The sequence below is a fragment of the Abramis brama genome (genome assembly GCF_963993115.1).
Source record: "Abramis brama genome assembly, chromosome: 8".
Lineage (NCBI taxonomy): Eukaryota > Metazoa > Chordata > Actinopteri > Cypriniformes > Leuciscidae > Abramis > Abramis brama.
In genome coordinates, this window is record NC_139970.1 from 1956687 (window position 1) to 1978938 (window position 22252).

The window sequence follows — 22252 nt, forward strand, 5'->3', positions numbered from 1 at the left end:
AAACTTAAAAGTTAAACAAAAAATTTAAAATGTTTACAGATTGAAATGCACTTTGCAGCTTTCTTATTTTTCAAACCCAATATTGTGTTTTTAGTTATTGTAAAATGTCTGCTCTTAAAATAAAAAACAAAGGCTTGTTTCCTCCAAATTTACACTTATGAATATTAAATCTTAACACTCAGCTTCCTGCAAGTGTGTGTGTGTGTGTGTGTGTGTGTGTTTGTGTGTGTGTGTGTGTGTGTGAGAATGACCGTGTCTGTCTTCCATCAGCTCGCTTTCTGATTGGATATTGTTTTGTTTCACGTGATAATCTCCAGAACGTGTGCGCGTTTGTCCTCGGGGTTCCCCTCACACATCAGGATTTCTGATCGTAAATATTAAACATGTTGAATATTTACGATTCGCGATCGGAGCGGCTCCGACGTTCTTCCGAGCAGGTTAGGACACTCTTAACACACCTCACACCAAGGGAAAATCTGATAAAATAATCTGTTGAACCATCAAGATAATCGGGACATAACTAGGATTGTCGGAAGGGGGGAAATCGGCCCAAAATCAGCCCGATTATCTTTTGGTGTGTACCCAGCATAACACAAAGAGCCATGAAAATAATGTGAGTCAAGCAGCATCCCACACTTCAGGCTCTTTTTGACAAAACAAAGACAGAAAGTTATTTCTGACCTGCTCATGTCCTCCACCCTGAGGACCAGCTTCTTCCCTCGACGCTTCAGAGTCTCTCAGTCGCTCAACCGCTTTAAGATCTCCTTTGTCCCTCTGTCCAATAAGGCATTAAATGGCAAGTTATCCATTTAGGGAAAAATGTTTCCTTCCTTTATTATAGTGATCATAGGTGGGTTGCACAATGGCCAGTGTGTAATTTACTTGGTTTAGAACTTATGTATGTATTGTATATTGCATGTGATATGTTGATAGTATGTTGTATGTATTCTATGTATGTCGTATGTCAGCTGGTATTATTGTTAAAGGTTAAAAATAACAACTTAAATTAAATATAATGCGTTAATATAAATAAATTAAATATAAACACTCCTCTCTATAGCTAATTTTGTTAGCCTATTATATGGTTATTAAATGGCTTTCCTGAGGTAAATAAAGTTATGCGACATTGTTCTCTACCTGTTTAATTGACCTCTTACCACGGTTGAAAAACACGGATTAATCAGAGGCATACATTTCGGTAAGTTGTACTATATCTTTCAATATGCCTATTGTTCATTCGTGTTTATTTAGTACTAGTAGCCTAAAGAAGAGTAAGAGATGATCGATCTATCACGACACATTTACAAACGCCATTTATTGTTTGAATTTCATAATAAAATTGACAGAATCTGAGAGCTGATAATTTGTTTCATATCAAAAATAACCATTACTCTGTCTTGTCTGTCGGTGTTTTTGTTATTTTGATCAGTTGTCATTTTCTGCAATAAATGCTATGTGGAAGAAACGCTGCCCTCCAGTGGCGCTCGCGAGACCTGCGCCCGCGTGACGTCATCAGCGCGCGCCGCGGGCACGAGGAGGAGCGCATGTGTGTGTGAGAGTTGACGCGTGTGTGAGGGAGATCAGACACACAGAAATGGCACCGATACAAGCGGCAGAGATCATCTTCGCGCAGAAGCTCGCGTCCAACGAGAAGCCCGAGAGGAGCAAAGCCTTGCTGAAGCTGAGGAAGTACATCAGTGTGCGCTCGGGGAGAGCCCAGGGTAAACACACACACACACTCTTATATCAGACTCAGGGTAAACACACACTCTTATATCACACTCGTTATACACACACACACTTATATCAGACTCAGGGTAAACACACACTCTTATATCAGACTCGTTATATACACACACGGCAGTGTGGTGTGTTTCTCTGCACTTCAGGGAGTGTGTGTGTTGAGTGAGTGTGTGTTGAGTGAGTGATTGTGATCTGGTCTGGTCTGTTTCAGGGGGGTTTGGTGAGGATGAGCTGATGAAGATCTGGAAGGGTTTATTCTACTGTGTGTGGATGCAGGACATGCCACTGCTACAGGTGAGATCATCATGCACACACACACACACACACACATGCCCCTGCTATAGGTGAGGATCATCTCACTCACTCACTCACTCTCTCACACACACACACACACACACACATGCCACTGCTACAGGTGAGGATCATCACACACACACTCACTCACTCACTCACTCATACACACACATGCCACTGCTACAGGTGAGGATCATCTCACACACACACACACACTCACTCACTCACTCATACACACACATGCCACTGCTACAGGTGAGGATCATCACACACACACTCACTCACTCATACACACATGCCACTGCTACAGGTGAGGATCATCTCACACACACACACACACTCACTCACTCATACACACACATGCCACTGCTACAGGTGAGGATCATCACACACACACACACACTCACTCACTCACTCATACACACACATGCCACTGCTACAGGTGAGGATCATCTCACACACACACACTCACTCACTCATACACACACATGCCACTGCTACAGGTGAGGATCATCACACACACACACACACTTACTCACTCACTCACTCACTCATGCCACTGCTACAGGTGAGGATCAACACACACACACACACACACACACACACTCATACACACATGCCACTGCTACAGGTGAGGATCATCACACACACACACTCACTCACTCACTCACTCACTCACTCACTCATACACACATGCCACTGCTACAGGTGAGGATCATCACACACACACACACACACACACACTCATACACACATGCCACTGCTACAGGTGAGGATCATCACACACACACACACACTCACTCACTCATACACACATGCCACTGCTACAGGTGAGGATCAACACACACACTCACTCATACACACACTCATACACACATGCCACTGCAACAGGTGAGGATCATCACACACACACACTCATACACACATGCCACTGCTACAGGTGAGGATCAACACACACACTCATACACACACTCATACACACATGCCACTGCTACAGGTGAGGATCATCACACACACACACACACACACTCATACACACATGCCACTGCTACAGGTGAGGATCATCACACACACACACTCACTCACTCATACACACATGCCACTGCTACAGGTGAGGATCAACACACACACACACACACACTCACACACACACACTCATACACGCATGCCACTGCAACAGGTGAGGATCATCACACACACACACACACACACACTCATAAGCTGATGTTCATGTGTTTAGGAGGAACTGTCTCTCACACACACACACACACACACACACACTCTCATAACCTGATGTTCATGTGTTCAGGAGGAGCTGTCCTCTAAGATCTCCCGGCTCCTCCACAGCTTCCAGACCCTCGACAGCCGTAAGTCTAATAAACCCTTCGTTCGCTTCTGTCCTGTGAGAATAAAGCCACATATAAAGCTGTGAACACAGATGGTCATGTGACCCATGATGCTAGTTCAGATCTTCAGTCAGTTCGACCGACACTGGAGTCAGTGCAGCGTCCCCTACTGAACCTCTGAGCTGGACTGATGGAGACGTGTCTCAGAGACGCCAGTGCTGTGTGTGTGTGTGTGTGATGATCCTCACCTGTAGCAGTGGCATGTGTGTGTATGAGTGAGTGAGTGTGTGTGTGTGTGTGAGATGATCCTCACCTGTAGCAGTGGCATGTGTGTGTATGAGTGTGTGTGTGTGTGAACCTGCTCTCCTCTCTCCGCAGAGCTGCTGTTCTTCAAGGCGTTCCTGCAGACCGTGAAGAGAGAGTGGACCGGCATCGACCGGCTCCGCATGGACAAGTTCTTCCAGGTCAGGCCGCCTCTGCGCAGCGCTCAGTGCTCACGCTGGACCTGTGTTTCACATCTAACCAGTCAGTGTGTGTGTGTGTGTGTGTGAATCTCAACCTCTGTCTTCTGTCTCCTCATCAGCTGGTCCGCTTCATGTTCCGGGAGGTGTTCCAGATGCTGAAGAGACGGAAGTGGGAGTCCAGGTAATGCTCTCACTGAGACGTGCAGCGGCTAAAGTCAAGTCTACTATATAACACACGTTTGGCAACATTTGGTCGAATAAATCAAAAGTAGGGCTGTACACGTAATCAAGTGATGACAAGAGCGTCACGATTAACAATCTCGACTCAAACACACTCGATCTGATTTCTGCACGACAGCGACTCAGATGTGTGTTCTGACCCAGAGAGAGCCGTTGGCATGAATATGAAACCGCTTCACTAACAGTCTGTTCAACACGCAGTATCATTATTTCTCTTACAATAACTCAGATTATCACAGAAGTACTGGATAAAAGTGTTTAGTTCAGACCAAGCGTGCCGCACAAGCCCTGAAAGCGTCTCGATCGCCCCCCGGTGGCGGGTCCTAGTATAGGTCATAAGCCCCGCCTCCCCATGTTATTCAACGGGACGTGAGACCAACTAAACAATTTAATTACAGTTTAAATAGCTTTTTTCCGAAGGTGGTGTCTGTCATTTACTGTCGTTTTTGTCACGCTGATATAAATTCAAGTGTTTGTTTTTAAAGTAAGTTTATTTTTAGTTAGTTATTTGATGCTATAAAAACGGTGGTGTGACGTCATGATTGACAGCTGTGATTGACAGGTTCTCTGAGCGAAGTAGTCACTGAAGCACCAACAGACTTTTTTGGGGGATCTTCGGAGGACTGAGGAGATTGGAGCTTTAAATGTAATATCTAAATTTCTATAATTATTTCACACCGAGAGTGAGGGCGGGGCCTTGATCTCTATTTTAAACCAAAATCAATTGGTCCAGAATTGTGCAGCTGTAATGGTGATAATGAAGACCGTAAATCTGAAGTCTGCACGCTGGCTCTGTAAATTTTTCATATTATTGTTAAAAAAAAACAGTTTAGTTGTTATTAAAAAAAACAACACTTTTGTTAGTTTTATGAGTTAAAGGGACCCTATCATGCCCTTTTGCGAAGTCTTGAATTTGTGTTTGGAGTGTACTAGAATGTTTTCATGCTTGATTGTTCAAAATAGGGCTGCCGTGATAACCGCAAAACTGTAAAACCGCGCTACTGAGAAGCCCACCGCAGAGGAATGCAAGTAACCATAGCAACCGTGATATTCGCATGTTTTCTTTTTTCATAAGGCAATACCCTTCTTGTTTTGAACTTTGTGCATGTGTATTGAATGTTAAATAAGTTAATAATGATAATGAGACTGTTTTTATCATGGTGATTTGTACAGAGGCTTCATTGATTTGCACGTAAGACTTAACAGACCTGCGTCTGTCTTTGAGGTCAAGTCATATGCGTGAAAAGCTTTCCGTGTCCAAGGAAAGCGAAATATTTGCCGTGTCATCCTCTTAACGTTTAAGGGGATTTACCGTGAATGGCATCAGCGACAGCGCTGGTCAGCATCCACAGCGCGAGGAAGCCGCGGGAATCAAAAAGCAGCGAGTCACGCATTGAATCAATGCCATTTAAGCGTCAGCTTCAGCGTTACCCATGCGACGCATTGCTGGTCAGCTCAGCCTTGAAAAGTGGAGCTTAACAACTTGTTTCACTACTATCTTTTAAAGAATCAGCATTTTTGAACATGTTCGTTGAATGGACGGTTTAATGATTCACTCAAAGACAGTCCATTGCCGTAACAACGTAATGCGTGCTGATTGACAGCTCAGTGCGCAGAGACGCTGTTTAGTTTGTTACATTGGTTACTGAAAATGTAGGCTGCTCGTTTTTGAGCACGCTGACCACATGGTAAAACCTATTTATAGCAACAAATAAATATAAATATAAATATATCTAAATAGATGGATAAATGGCAATAATATCGCATACCGCACTATTGAGCCACTCAAAATTCCCGCAAGGGAAATTCCTTCACCGCGACAGCCCTAGTTCAAAATATGCATTATTTTTCACATATTTGACATTATTACAGCTCCTCTCTCCTCAGTCTGGTTCTCACTGAAGCCCCTCCTTCTGTAATACGAAGTGTGCTGGGATTGGTTAGCTGGCCCAGTGTGTTGTGATTGGCAGAGATTAGAGATTGTACCCGACCCATCATAACCGTGAGCTCTACTCAGATGAAAATATTAATGGCGTCCATTTCAAACCATTTTGAGCCCGATTCAGACCCTGACAATGTTCACAAACAAGAGGGTCGTGCTGAACTGATTTCACAGGACGTTTCAGTGTGGGGTGTTTTTATTTTTTGTAGATCCATAAAATGTGCAGCGCAAACGTTGAGGTTATAATGTTCAGGAACAGTGTTAAAAACATTGCAGAACAGCAGCATTACACACTAACTAAAGTTAAAGTGAAATCATAATCAAGGACCGCTTTAAATTGATTAAACATGCTTCTTGATTATTGCGATTCTGATATTGTAAGTTCAGATCAGTCTACTCTCAGGAGCCCATAATGACAGAACATTGAAGTATATGCGTATGCGCGCGTGTGTGTCTGTGTGTGTGTGCAGTGTGGTGTCTGAGTTCCTGCAGCTGTTCTCGGATCAGCTCCTGCACGGCTCCAGTGCTGCTCCGGCCGGGCTCGTCCTGCATGTGCTGGACCTCTACACCGCTGAGCTGGCCCACGTCGGCTACGCACAGGTAACGCCCGCCGGCCTGATAAGGCACAGGAAGCCTGAGTGTTCCTGGTCACATCTTTCATAGGGCTTCATATCTGTTTGTAATAGTAAAGCATGTAATCCCCTTCATCAGAAGTACCTTATCATTCATTATTTAAAGGTCCCATGACATGAAACTTTCACTTTCTGAGTTTTTTTAACATTAATAGTTCCCCTAGCCTGTAAATGGTCCCCAAGTTTCTAGAAATTTCAATCGGTGTAAATCGAGCTTTTGTTATCTTTCTCTGCCTTTGAGAAAATGGAGGCTCATACGCGCTGATCTTGAATCTCCTCCTTATGACGTCATAAGGAGGAAATGTTACCTCCCCTTTCTCTGCTTTGCCCACCCAGAGAATAGTTTCCGCCCATGAGAAAATTAGCTAGGAAGTAAGAACGCGCGCGCGATTTTAGTTTGTCCACGAGAGATATCATGGCTTTTGAGCGAGCGAAGCATAATAATTGCTCAATAATTGGATGTACAAATGAACACCGAAGGGTCAATACAGAGCTGGGCTTGCTGAACGTCTGAAACTAAAGTCTGGATCACTCTCTTTAACTCAGCTACACACCTCGGACAAGTAAGTCAACTAATGATATATAAGTGTGTTGCTTTACTGTTTACTGTTTACTGTAGGGTGGTGGTGGCGCAATGGATAAGACACATGCCTTTGGTGTGAGAGACCCGGGTTCGAATCCACTGTGAGACACCAATGTGTCCCTGAGCAAGACACTTAACCCCTAGTTGCTCCAGAGGCGTGCGACCTCTGACATATATAGCAATTGTAAGTCGCTTTGGATAAAAGCGTCAGCTAAATGAATAAATGTAAAAATGTAAATGTACTGTTTATGGTTACCTAGATTGTTACACGTAGAATGTGGCTGTAACATTAGCTATGCAGTTTATGTGTGTGAATACACACACTGTAACGCGAGTGTTGTAACGTTACACTTTGTTATTTGGATAACCGTTCTCCTGTTGGTTATATGGCGCGTGAGATATCTGCATTTCAAGATCGCAGAGCTTGATGTAATTGTAATAAGATAAATTACAGACGTTACAGATCTCTCATGAAAAGGCAACAGTAGGTTAGCGTTAGCTACATGATAATAACTGTAAACCATCCGAATAAAGTACCGTATCCAGACATAATATTTTAAACTAACCATTCGGAAACGTCCTGCTGGAGCCGCTGAGTTGCAACTTCTTCATCTGTTGCTTCTCCATCTGGATCAGATTCTGGGTCAAACTGAAATGCTTGAACGACTGCGTGTCTTCGTGCCATTGCTATATCCAACGTAAACATGCATGGTACCGTTGCGCAAGATGGTCAAGGCCACACCCACCCTCCACCTTGCGCCGCCTTTCTCCTCATTAGCATTTAAGGCTACAGATTAGGGCTGCAATGATTCATCGAGTTACTCGATTTACTCGATTACAAAAATTCCTCGAGGCAAAAACTCTGCCTCGAAGCCTCGTTAAATTCCTATGATGCGCACTATACGCGCAGGGATCTGATTGTTTCACACGGACCGTTGTTCAATGTTCAGGGGAAGCACACCATAGCGCGTGATACATTTTGAATTTAGTTGGCGCGATGGCAGAGAGTAAAGATGTCCATAAACGCCAGAGAATGTCTAAAGTTCGTGATCGCTTCCTTTCAGCGTCGCTGAAACAAGGTAAAGATTCTGTCCCCCGCATTTTTTTGACACAGCGCCAATATTTCTGCCTGTGCCGAAGCCTATACACTGATGTTCGCTGATTTTAATCCCATACTGTATTTGTAGTGATGTCGTGATGCGGTTTGACTAGATATGGTGTTTAGCTTTGATGTTTTAAAGTAGTAAACGTATTCACGTTCAATTAGAGTATAGCCTAAAAAAAGAACCCCTTCTCACACACACACACACACACACACACACACACACACACGCACGCACACGCACCCTCGTCTCTCTCACGCGCCAGTCAGACCAATTGCGGCAATATCACATATGCTTAAACTTTTATGTACCCACGCAACAATAATTTCAGCATGCATTCACTGTATACACCGGGACGTGATGAGGAATAAATACTGTATTGCAGTCTTTGCGAGACCTTGTTTGTAGGCTATGTCACGTCTGCCAAATAGTTACAGACAACAACAAAAAATGAAACTCCCCAGCCTGCTTCTCCAAATCCACTCGTACTTTTGGGGAAGACATAATCGGCTACCAAAGTAATTGAGCATAGCACATTTTCAATTAACAAAAAAATATAATACTACAAAACGTGCTAATATACTTCAACTAGCCTAAGTGAAAAACAAAATGCTGTTCTTTTTCTATTTAACAAAATGCATAATTGCAATTAAACATTCCCCTTTTCAAAGCTACACTTATTATAATTTTTTTTTTTTTATAAATTGTATACATTGTGTACCTGCTGGGCTTGATATTTTATATTCATTTCATTTATTTTTGTTCTCCGGTGGGTAATTTGCAGAAGGTGCAATCCTTTTTTTGTAATGTTGTACAAAACTAAGGCCAAATGGCCTTTACTATTTAAGTTTGTATTCATAGTTTTACATGTTATACATGTTTTACAGTATAAAGTTGACTTAACTGTATTGTTATATAATTGTTGGCACTGGCACTTATAAACACTAAATGGGTAAAAAGTACAATAAATAGGCTTAGTTTTGGAGTCAAATGTTGGAGTTGGAATAAATACCTCTGTTTTTTGTTTTTTTGTTTGAGAAATAAAAGCCAAATGCTTGATCATTTTACAGCCACATCATTTTCGTTATGCATTATTTGTTTGGGTTGTTTAAAAACACTAATTTTTATTTATCCGATTACTCGATTAATCGATCGATTAAGTGCTAGATTAATCGATTACAAAAAGAATCGATAGCTGCAGCCCTACTACAGACACCGAAACGGCCTGTCTGAAGGAAGCTCATTCTGGGACTGGCTTGTAGTGGCTATAATTCTGCACCGAGGCTGAATTTTTGGAAAGAGATTTCAGATACAGTACTAGGGACCACTAAGGCCTATATTAAAGCCTACAAAAAGTAGCATGTCATGGGACCTTTAACTTCCCTCATGATGTTTTAATCCAGGAGAGAATCAGTGAGGTCTCTTCTCGTTACTCCAGCTTTTGAGCTTCCAAAGTAACTCCATAATAGAGATGCAAGATATATCAGCCACCATATCGGTATCAGCCGATATATGTTCATTCTTAATGTTATCGTTATCGGGCCGATAAGAAAATTGGGCCGATATATTAAAGCTGATACATTTGTATTTCCTTCAGCTGAGGCACTGTTCAACATGACTGTTTTGAACTGCTTGAAATATGATTGGAATCACCTAAAAAGGAAAATACAGTGAAGTGCAGCACAAAATCTGTCATATCGAAAATCCGAAAACGTTTTGCACACCTTGCACTTTATTTGTGGCCTCTGGACAATACAATCCTGTGAGCTTTTTTGGCCTATATTCGTGTGCAGTTCTTTTTTCTGAATTTGAGTTCCTTTTGGATCTAGGCAGTGAGTTATTACTCATCAGTTTGGGACTAATGTTTGGCGCTACGCCTTTCCATCGCCTCATATCGGCCACATAAAATTATAATGAGAACTTGTGTGCTTGAGACAGGGCTTTTAATGGTAAGACCTTCGTTATTTCGTAATCAGGCTCTCGAAATTATATAAAATTTTAAATATCGGTTATCGACTTTCAATTATAAAGAAGTATCGGTATCAGCAAATATTTTCATATCGTTGCATCCCTACTTGATGATGAAGAAAAACAGTGTCCTGCTTCATGATTTTGACCCAAACACATTTTTAGTTCTAAACTGTAGAAAGAAAGGCTCTGCTCTCTAATCATGCAATTGTTTCATTTCATTGTAGAAATATAATTTAAATGGTGCCTGTTATAAGAATTTAACAGATTTATTCAATATTTACCAAGTTATTTAGAGGTCAAGTTACTTTTTTAGCTGACTATCTAGTTTATGGTCACTGAATGGCTTTTCTGAGGTAAATGTGACGTTACGTGACATTGTTCTCATATTGATGTCAATACATGAGACATGATTGATTTCAGGAAGTTGTTCTGTATCTTCGGATGTTCACTGATGTTTATTTGCTGCTGTAACTAGTAGTAAAGAGTAAGATGATCGGTTCATGTCACCACAAATCAGAAGTCTTTAGTCTAACAACCCAGAGATTTAAACGTTTCATTATCCTCATGTTTGTGTATAAGTGTCTGATCTCTGATCTTCTCCTCCAGCTGACTGCCGAACAGAACCTGACCTTCATCGAGCCGTTCTGCAAGTCCATGGCCAAGACCAAAGAGTACGACCTTCAGTGCCTCCTTGAGTTGATATACACCACTTTGATGCCAAGTTTGACATCAAAATCTCTGGGTTAAATCATCTTCTTTCTTCCCTGCTGTTCAGTCGGGTCCTGCTGAAGGCCATCGGCAGCAATGTGTTCGACATCATTGTAGATCAGGTTCCTTTCGCCATCGAGGATCTTCTCCGAGAGATGCGTCAGACTAACGGGGAAGAGCTGGACGCTAGTGACGGATCTGACAACCAACAGGACAACACAGAGCTGAAGACTACACCCCGCTCTAAGAAGAAAACTGAAGATACGCAGGATAACGGTGAGCAGAATGACTGAACACGACCAAAACATTAGCCAAAACTAATAATATTCGCACCAGGTTTATATAAAATTATATTGAGAGAGAAAAAAAGTTGCATTGGTGTCAGTAATAATGAAACGTTTGCTTGTATATTGATATTATCCACTGTTTTGAATGGCCTCCTTGAACTTAAGAGTGCGGTTACAGAATGACGTGTCTGGCATGAAATACCTTTTCTTGTAACACAGTCTGTCTTGTCGATCTCTTTGAGAAGACATCAAACAATCTGTCTAGATTATCTTAGATTCAAAAGACTGTACAGTTATATTGGGTTTAAGGGACACATGTAGAAGGAGAACAACAGAGGGCCTAAGACTGAACCTTGAGGCATCCCATACTTCTCTTGTGTTAGATTTCACAGTTCAATTAACATATGGTGACAGGCAAACAAGTAGGATCTAAACAGGGCTAATGCTAATCAGATCGCTTTATTTATTGCCGACATAAAGTGCTTTAAAACCTACATATATATTCGGGTGTGTGATTTCCTAAATTAATGTCCAGTCAGTTGATTTTGCCACAGGTGGACTCCAATGAAGTGTAGATTAGAAATATATCAAAGTTGATCTGAGGAAAAGTGTCATAGTGAAGGTTCAGTTTTCAAAGCAACGCTAATGCACAACATCTCACAGTTTCTTAAAGCTGAGTTTTATCCCTTTGCACTTAAACCAATTGTTACTCTGGCTACATGCAACCAAATAATCTGTTAGTAATGGGACTGACAGCTCAATCGGACTGAAAAGCCTTCATGTAAAACACCTTAATCGATCTGATTGAGCTTAATTCTAATGAAATTTCGATCCGATTGAAAGGGGCAGTTTATTCCTTTTCTAACCCGATTGAGAGAGCATGTAAACACTTGATTGGATTGAAAATCGAAACTGGAAAGACTGCGCACGTGCAATGACGTAGTTATAGCGTAATGACGTAGAATTAACGTAATGACGTAGAATTAACGCAATGACATAGAAATGGCGTAATGACGTGGAAATAGCGTACTAGGGATGGGACGATTACCCGTTTCAGTATAAACCACGATAAAATGTACTGACGGTTAGTAATATCGTTTAAAATTGAATTATCATTAAAACCGTGTTTGATTATCGCGATTTTAGATCCTGTTCAGCCAGCAACAGTCTGACGCAGGCGCAGCGAGCAATGTTTTTTTTTATTCAAGAAGGAATTGCAGAAGGCAGTGACCGTGCTCGGGAGATTTTTCAGCCTTTTAAGAGAACCAATTCTGAGGTGTGGTCATATTTTGGCTTTAACAAAAGTCCTGAGGGAAACTTAATCGAGGATGGTCACCCTGTCTGCAGAACATGCACAAGAAAAAGTCGCTGCAATAGGGGGAAACTTCAGATCTGCCGAGTCGTCTTGTGTGACCATCACCGACTGTTGTATAGCGAACACAAGGCAAGTTAACTTTGACCTCAATACCAAAACTACGTCTGGGAAATAATAATTGGGCATAAAATGTTGTTTTAAGTTGAATTATTTTATATCAATCACTTGAAGTAAACGTGAAGCTTCCGCAAAGAAAAGTTCGCAGCAAGTGGCTTTGAGCCAAAGACGAACGAACAAGTTCAAACAAGACTATTAAGAGTGACATTTAAGGATTAATAATTTATATTCATTATACACTTATTACACCGATTTTTACCACATAATTACGGGGACATTGAATTGAGATAAATGTTTTAAATCTTACCTGTTTATAAATACATTATGTACAGCGTACAAAACAATCGTTCAGACAAGATGATCACAACAATATGATCAAACTCTGTAAACAATAAATCAACTCTGATTTAATTTTCAATACAATTACAAACGGAGACGCAAGACGGCAAGTTGTAGGCTATTTGAATGAAACGAGAGAGCGCGTCCGTTGTGATACATGGTGTAACGTCTGTCAGAGAGTCTGAAGTCTGCCCAGATGAAGAATACAAGACAGTGCAAATGAACTGGTAGTTCCACGAGACTTTTATAGATGTTTTCTCTGTTAAGCACACTCTTCATACATGACGAAGAGCGAATGTTAAAAGGGAAAAGAAAACACTCTAAAACACGCGACAAATCAAAGTGGAAGTAAACATAAAACAACGGTCAGCAGTAGAGTGGTCATCTTACTCTTTGCGCGAGCATTCTCACTCTCACTGTGAGTGCGCGCTCACATAAAAACAGCATGCATACAATAACGTACGCCATAGAAGTTATCTTAAAGGCACATCCACATTCATGTCATGAACACTACTTAACACTAGGTGGCCGTTACAATGGATGTGCGCTGTGTTATAATGCTTTGCTATTGACGACCGTCATTACAAGGAAGGAAATGCTTTAAAAAGTGCATAGAGCTGCTTGTCTTAGTTGATTGTTGATTTTCAAATATAAAACTTGTTGAAATGTCTTAAGTGTGAGCATCAACTCTTTTTGAACACTTTCATCTCGTTTTAACAAAACCGTGATAATAGATAATCGCGATAATTTTGGTCACTATAATCGTGATATTAAATTTTCATACCGTCCCATCCCTATAGCGTAATGATGTATGGCACGCTGAAAGAGCTGTTCTCCTGTTAAATAGTGTCGTATAAACGAGTTTCCCGTTATTCTATAATCCTCCTTTCCATGCGTGTGTGAAGTGGAGCAGGACAACGGCCCTCCAGTGCTGGTTTCAGACTGTCATCCACAGACGACTGGTTTTGGGCATTTTTACTGTGATAAATGTAAGTAGCGCCACAACGTTTATTGTCTCTAAATTTTGACCAGAAATGGATTAATATTAAGTCTGCTGTTTAAAACCAATAAAGAACCGATGTAGGAGAACAGTTATCATGCGCAGACAGCGGGAAACACTGTATATTCGTGCAGTGTGCGCATGTCAGAAAATATATTCAGATTTGAAGCTTGTGACATATAACCACACACATCAACCAGATCACATGTCCAGCGTTCATGTAAACACTACATTCAGGTTCACCAATCGGAATAAATTCAGTTCGATTGAAACAAAAGTTGTGCATGTAAACACAGCCACTGTCATATTTATGGTCTCAGGGTGGATTTGGGGAAAGAAAAGATGAATGAACAAAAAAACAAATGATTTGTAGTCGTCGTTTGATGGAAATGTGTTGTTTTTGTTGACAGTGTCAGATTCTGAGGAGGACTGCGATGAAGACATGTTTTCAATTCCAAACGACATGGATCGTAAAAATGACTATGCGTGTGGACCCGTTCTTCAGGTGTGTTTCGCAGGCTTTTTCTGATGCGTTTTATTTAACATTCTTCTACAAGGAATATATTTGATAGTATAAGGAATGAGAGCGTTTGTGTTGAAAGTGTTGCGTTCCTGTGCTGTAGTGACCTATCTTAAGGACTAGAGGTGTTCTGTGGCACATTAATGTGTTTATCCCAGCAGATGATCTAGCTGAACACTGTTAGATGTGTGTGTGTGTGTGTGAATAATGATGATGTTTTGTCTTGTACAGTTCGACTACGGTGCAATAGCTGACAAACTCTTCGAGGTGGCCAGTAACTCAAACGTACCAAGCTTTAACCGATCCAAGATTTACAAGTTTGTCAAAATGTAAGTAGTTTCACATTGAAACAGAGAATCATGCAGACATAAAAAACAATGAACATCACATTTGTCAGTTATGTTTGTTTTAAAATCTTTCTTTAATCTCTTTCCCCGTGGGATGAAGTTTCCGGGACTTGAGCGAAGGTAAACTCTTTTGATATCAAGCATGTTTGGTGAAGTGGTTTGTCTCTCCGTCACGTGCATCACTGTCTTCTGTGCTGTGTTTGCTTAGGCCTGTTCCCTCAGGATAAAGTGGAGGACGTGTCCACTGATGAAGAGGACTATAGCGAAAACAGACGGAGGAAAAACAGAAAGAAACTAACAAAAAAAGGTCAGAAAGAACAAGAGTCGCTGAAGAAATGCAAAGGTTTGCTTTTCGTATAATGGAGATGTGTTCAGCTTGTGTCAGCTGAGCAGTGTGGTTGAGTATTAAAATCACGATGATAATTATAGAGGAAGCATTGACACAATTGCGTCAAATAATAAAAGTGTAAGTGAAACAATTAGTTTGGACTAGACTTATAGAAAAATGTACGAGACTCACAGTGTTTTTGTTACTTGTAATAACAGTAAGTTTATTCATAATTACCAACAGCTAATCCTAGAGCAAGTACAGATTAAAGTTCACCTCAGAATTAAAATCTCCTGATAGTTCACTCTCCCCCTCCTCATCCAAGATGTTCATGTCTTTCTTTCTTCAGTGGAAAAGAACTGAAGGTTTTTGAGGAAAACACTCCAGGATGTTTCTCCATATAGTGTCTTCAATGGGGTCCAACGGGTCGAAGGTCCAGATGTGAGTTTCAGTGCAGCTTCAAAGTCTCGACACGATCCAGCCGAGGAATAAGAGTCTGATCTAGACAAACCAGCCGACATTTTAGAACAAAATAAACATTTATATACTTTTAACCACAAATGCTGGTCTTGCTCTAGCTGTGATGAGACACACATTATGTAATCAGGTTGAAAGGTCAAGCGTGACGTAGGTGTAAGAACAGATCTAGTGTTTTTCAAAACAAACGTGCAGAGACTGAGTCAAATGCCATTTACAAAAAAACAAATAAATAAAAGGTAAAACAACGATTTCGGACGATTTTGAAGTTCACGCATGTTCCGGGTCAGAAATGTAGAGTGAAAAACTCCATCTCTTTTCTCCTCCAACTTCAAAATCGTCCGAAATCGTTGTTTTACCTTTTATTTATTTGTTTTTTTGTAAATGGCATTTGACTCAGTCTCTGCACGTTTGTTTTGAAAAACACTAGATCTGTTCTTACACCTACGTCACGCTTGACCTTTCAGTGTTATTACGTAATGTGTGTCTCATCACAGCTAGTGCAAGACCAGCATTAGTGGTTAAAAGTATATAAATGTTTATTTTGTTCTAAAATGTCGGCTGGTTTGTCTAGATCAGACTCTTATTCCTCGGCTGGATCGTGTCGAGACTCTGAAGCTGCACTGAAACTCACATCTGGACCTTCGACCCGTTGGACCCCATTGAAGTCACTATATGGAGAAACATCCTGGAGTGTTTTCCTCAGAAACCTTCAGTTCTTTTCCACTGAAGAAAGAAAGACATGAACATCTTGGATGACGTGGAGGAGAGTAAATTAATAAGGTTTAATTCTGAAGTGAACGATTCCTTTAAAGTTGCTCAGTATTTAATAGTTTCTGAAGTGTCAGTGGCCGATTGATCTCCAACAGGTCAGGCAGAGACTGAGGACACCAGCCAAAAAAACAAGAAAGGCAAGAAGAAAAAGAGGAAGAACAGAAGTTTGAAGAGTGTTGAGGGCGAGGCGGATCAGCAGACGCCGGTCGAGTCCACAGATTTAGCCCAGTCTAATGCTGAGCTATCAGAACGAGGCGGGGAAAACAAGCCTGACGAGCTGAAGGCCGAAGACGGACACACAGAGCATGAAGTGAACCCTATCTCAGCCGATGTGGAGGAACAGCGGGAGACCTCTAAAGCCTCGCGGAAAACACTGATCAAGAAGAAGAAGCAGAAGCAGAAGGACCCAGCCGTAGATGAGCCGGAGCCCAGCACCAATGGAGGCGCTCATCAGGAGCTCGAGGTTCAGGAGGTTCCAGCGCACTCGACGACTGGGAAAATGAAGAGGAAGAAGAAGCAGAAGTCTGGCCCTGCTGAGCAGATCCAACCAGGGAAGAAGAGGAGGGTGAAGGACGAAGATGTGAAGGTGAATGGACACGCGGGCGAGACCGGCGGCAAGAGACAGAAGCTCATCGGTGTAAGTCTTTCAGGCTCTCTGATACACATGTTTACAGCATCTGTGAGTCTCTGACCGGTTGCGTTCCCTCTCGTTAGGAGGCTGAGGAACACCAGATCAAGCCCAAGCAGTTCGTGCTCCGGCAGAAGAAAGCGCCCGCGCCGCTCTTCTGTAAAGCTGCGGGATACATGCTCAGTAAAAAGGTACAAACCTTCTCTTCCGGCTCACAGATATGAGTAGGGATGGGTACCGAAACCCGGTATTAAACGGGCCCCGGTGCTGAATTATGAAAGACCGCTGGATCGATAAGCTCGGACGTTATGGGTTCTGCTGTCGGTACTGGAGAAATTAAGAAAGTACACGTGCCATTTATTATTGCTATTAAGAAATTATTATCTTGCAAATTTAATCTCGCCAGCCACTTCTATATATAATAATTTTGAACCATTTGTCTGTGATGCATTTTTGCTAAAGAGAGAGAGTGTGTGTGTGAGAGAGAGAGAGAGAGCGATCTTTCACGCGGAGCCACGGCGCGCACAACACAACAGCCCTGCTTAATGAGTGACGATGAGGACAGAACATTCAAACGGTTACACTTTAGATCTTTGATATTAAACTAATTTTATTTTAGATTTTGGCTTCCAATGATTATAAAAAAGAAGATATTTGAGGTATAACCATTATAAACTAAAGCTGCATTCTGTCTGGCGCAACTGCCTTCCCTTCACAGCGGTGCGCTGTCATTTCTCCCTAAACCCAAACGTAACGTCAGAATCTGCACGATCGGTGATTGTTGTAAAATGTAGTCTATACTGTTGCTAAACTGTGGGACACGTTTGATAATAAAAGGCTATTAAAAGCACCAAAATTGAGCAATAGACGCTGTTCCAAATGCGGCGCGCGCTCCGAAACACACCGCAACGAGACAAGCAACATATATTTTGGGCTTTGTGTGCGCATCTAAACGATCAAATATACACACAAATACGTAAAAATGGCCGTCTTGGAGATTCACGTAAACAGTTTATTCATTTACACAGTTTATGTCTTATGGGCGTAAATAGTTTTGAGAAAATATGATGCGTAATAATGATTAGATCTGCATTTGGTCTTAAAGAGGCATCAGTCTAATAAACCTGCTGACGATTGCTCCATTAATGTGAATCAAACAACAAAAGGCAAAGAGAAAATCAGTCGCAGCTCTTGAATGAATAATTTTGGCTTTTATAAGCTTTAATCTATCTATGATAAACTATGCAGTGTTATTTTACAACTGACTTTATTAGATGTATTTTTAGCCCATATTACTCCTGAACAGTAATGTCAGACATTACTGAAATTAAAGCACTGGGTATATAATTTGTATATTTGTTTTATTGTATACGTTTTTTTTTTGACCATGTTTGTACTTTGTTTTTGGTGTCCTATGTCTTCTGTATATAAAACACAAAAGCCTGCATCCTTCTGGATAACATATGTTTTATTTGTTTTGTTAAAGCATTGCTTTTATATATATGTAACATTTCAGAATATAAAGCAATATTATTTATGTTCTAAATGATTTTTTTTCCCTTTTTTTAATATAACAAAAAGAACCGATAAGAATACCGTTAAAGTACCGGATCGATAAGAAGTATCGGTAAGAGTAGTAATACCGTTAAAACCTTAACGATACCCATCCCTAGATATGAGCTCATCTGACGTCAGGAAACTGACATCCATAAAATGTATTAAAGTCCCCCTGTAGTCAGTTTTTTCCTTGGAAAAAAAATTCTTCATGCCTTAAAATATCTTGACTGTAACTCGACACCCTTGCCTCATTTAGTATGCGCGGTGAATATGCAAATGAGCCCCGCCTCCACTCACTCACTCAGCTCAGAGATCCACTGGTTGACGATCACACGTTGATCTGATTGGTTACAAGGTAGTTTGTGACGTCAGAAACACCAGCGATTTCAAAGCGTGTTTTTGAGACTGTCTTTGGTTCACTGCTAGCCTAGAAATCTAGACGCACCCTAGCGGCAGCAGCCAGCGCAGTCTAGCAACTCTCCGTTGACTTTCGGAGCTGTAAAAACCTAAATTGGGTCAGGCCAATCACGGCGTGTATAGAGTAGGCGGGGCGGGCTTAACATAATGACGACAGAGTTGCGACGGTTCCTGCTACTTGAAAACAAAGAATGGCGGCTGCTGGAGAACAGTCTTTCGAATCGGCTTTGGCCGCGACTCTGGAGGACTTGGAGTTAAGTTTTTCTTTGAGAAAAGAGCAAAGAACGGCACTGAAGTCATTCTTAAAAAAGGAAGATGTGTTCGTAGTCTTGCCAGCCAGATTCAAAAGTTGAATCTATCAACTAACGTCAGCTCCGCTGTTGGGAAACGCTCTGGTTGGTTGAAGCGCTGTCCTATTGCCTGCAGAGGGAATCTGAAAGACAGCCGTTTATCCGCCCCTCGGATTGAGCCGTGTCTATGGAGAGTTGCCAGACCTAACATCTTGATGTAGGCTTGCCAGGCTAGTTCACTGCAGTTTTAAGGAGGAAATACTCAGCAATGGTGTCGACTTATGAATTTACACATGGTTTGTCTTAAAGCAGATTAAAAACACCACATAGACACACAAACAACATTAAAAGCTGGATTTACACCACAGGGGGACTTTAAATATCTTGGTAATGGTAAATAAAAGTTGTAATTTCAAGATCTTAAATTTGGGGAAGAAAAAACAGGAATTGCGATATGACTTGATGTGATTTATTAAACTTCAAAAGGCAATGATTTGATTAAATACATGTGAGCGCTGCATGTCTACTGTTGATGAATTATGACTATTTACTTTATGGTGTTTATATCATACCTGCAAAATCTAAAAAAGTTATGATTGCATGTTTTTTTTTATTTATATTTCCTCCGTATAATGCCTAATAAAGTAGTTATGAGCGCATCGCTGCTCTGCTTACCGGGGTAACGCTGTATATCTGCGGTCTCATAAGCGCCATCTACTGTCAGAGAGAGAGACTGCATTATCATTCAGAGCGTCTGATGCTTTTCTTCAGTCTACTGTGAAGATCGACCCCTAATCTTACACGCAGTGCTGCAAATGTTGACCGCTGGATCCATAAACTAATGCGCATTCAATACATTTAGAAATAATAATGAATCTAGAATATAAATATATATAATCATATTTTAAATGAATGCGAACACTTTACAATAAGGTTCATTAGTTAACATTAACTACATTAATTAGCATGAACTAATAATGAACTCCACTTATACAGCATTTATTAATCTGTGTTAATGTTAATTTCAACATTTACTAATACATTATTAAAATCGTTAACATTATTTAATACACTGTGAACGAACATGAACAAACAATGAATGACTATTTTTATTAAATAACGTTAACAAAGATGAATAAATACTGTAACAAATGTATTTCTCATGGTTCATGTTAGTTAATACAATAATGTTTACTAATGAACATTGTAAAGTGTTACCCTATTAATATATAATCACTTATTTTGACTCATCTGTTTGCTTATAAAATTATAAACCTCACATTTAAACAAATGTTTTTGTCAAAACGGTATTTGAGCTGAAGTTGTGGAAATCATGGTTTTTACAGTCGTCCTATGGTTTGGGATGTTACGTAAACAGTGGCTTGCGTCCCCTCATCACGGTATTAATGTTATCTGTGCAGCTCTTAAAGATGATTATAAAAGCTCTGCGTTTAACTTGCCTGGATCTTTCTAAAGTTGTTTCTTAATCTTACATTTCTTTAATTGTTTTCTCCTCCAGGTTTTGCCGAAGAAAGTCAGATTTGGCCTCAAGAATAATAAAACCATGGGTATGTGTGTGTTTTATTAGTGTAAATGGAGTACGCAACACTAGCGTTTGTGGAGCTCCAGGGGTTCTCAGGCACTTCTGGCAAATAAACCTGTAAAATCATTGTAATATTATTGAAGAAATGTCCGTGTGTGTGTGTGTGTGTGTGTGTGTGTGTGTGTGTGTGTCGCAGAGTTCAGGAAGAGCGACCGCAGCTCGCGGGTCGGTGTGGCCAGTCAGGCCCGCGTGCCCTTTGACCCCAAGAGGACCCCGAAGACCAGCGTGTTGAAGTCGCCCACAGCGTCGCCCGCCGTCCCCAGAAGAGCCACGGCCGCAGACTTCTTTTAAAATAAAGCTTCGTACTTTCCTCTCTGTGAACTTTAATCTACTGAAGTCTCTTTAGAAAAAGAACTTGCCTAAAGATGTATTTTATATTCACTTTTAAAGTGTGCTCATGTTTTGCTCTCCTTCCTACATGTAAAGTGAGAGCTGCAATATTTTACTCTGGCTTTTTTAGACCGTTTGGATCATTTCAGATTGTCATAGGTGTTTTCATGATGAGTGAACACTGTCAGAAACAAGAGTTTTAGTTTCTACAGTTGATGAACTGTTCCTCTTGGACCGGATGTTCATCCCTGCTCTAGTGAGTGAATCCCAGTCTCTCGGGAAACTGCTGATGACCTGATGATGGAGTTCAGTCGCACGCATGAAATCTGACCGCAGCTTTTACAACATGAAGCGTCAGAGGTTTGCTTGCGCTGTCCGGATGAGTGATGATGAAAGTGTGTTTTCACGTGTATATCACAAATCTGAATAAACCGATCCTCTGTTTTCTATTTCAGTGAATAATAACATCACTTTCTCATTCTTGCTCTTGATTTTGTAAAAGTTGCAGTGCTGTTTTGTAAATCAGGTTAAAGTCCCCTGTAGTCAGTTTTATTTCTTAACTCATCTCTGATCACCAAAATGACACATTTAAACGTTTTTTCATTGAATGAATACATTCTTCATGCCTTAAAACACTTGAATGTAACTTGACACTCTCGTCTCATTTAGTATGCGCGGTTCTATGAATATGCAAATGAGCCCCGCCTCCACTCACTCACTCACTCAGCTCAGAGATCCACTCGTTGACGATCACACGTTGATCTGATTGGCTACAAGGTAGTTTGTGACGTCAGAAACACCAGCGATTTCAAAGCGTGTTTTTGAGACTGTCTTTGGTTCACTGCAGTTTTAAGGAGGAAATACTCAGCAATGCTGTCAACTTATGAATTTACACAT

General features: G+C 41.0%; 1 protein-coding gene across 1 annotated transcript; it reads left to right on the forward strand.

Moving 5' to 3' along the window:
- The first annotated feature begins 224 nt into the window (after positions 1–224).
- Positions 225–21804, forward strand: rrp1 (ribosomal RNA processing 1). The gene is made up of 17 exons (XM_084123010.1): positions 225–437; positions 1430–1721; positions 1955–2037; positions 3347–3404; positions 3762–3847; positions 3967–4028; positions 6500–6629; positions 10925–10989; positions 11094–11302; positions 14495–14589; positions 14836–14933; positions 15052–15071; positions 15160–15258; positions 16626–17167; positions 17245–17349; positions 20942–20990; positions 21162–21804. Exons 2-17 carry the CDS (start codon positions 1595–1597, stop codon positions 21314–21316), a joined length of 1983 nt encoding a protein of 660 aa, XP_083979136.1. The 5' UTR covers positions 225–437; positions 1430–1594; the 3' UTR covers positions 21317–21804.
- The last annotated feature ends 448 nt before the right edge of the window (positions 21805–22252 follow it).

What these genes read in the sequence shown, in the direction of transcription:
- rrp1 (XM_084123010.1), top strand. Translation starts at nt 1,595, where the DNA reads ATGGCACCGATACAAGCGGCAGAGATCATCTTCGCGCAGAAGCTCGCG. An exon ending in CCCACGTCGGCTACGCACAG is followed by an intron (nt 6,630 to 10,924) that starts GTAACGCCCGCC and finishes CTTCTCCTCCAG; the next exon opens with CTGACTGCCGAACAGAACCT. An exon ending in TCCATGGCCAAGACCAAAGA is followed by an intron (nt 10,990 to 11,093) that starts GTACGACCTTCA and finishes CCTGCTGTTCAG; the next exon opens with TCGGGTCCTGCTGAAGGCCA.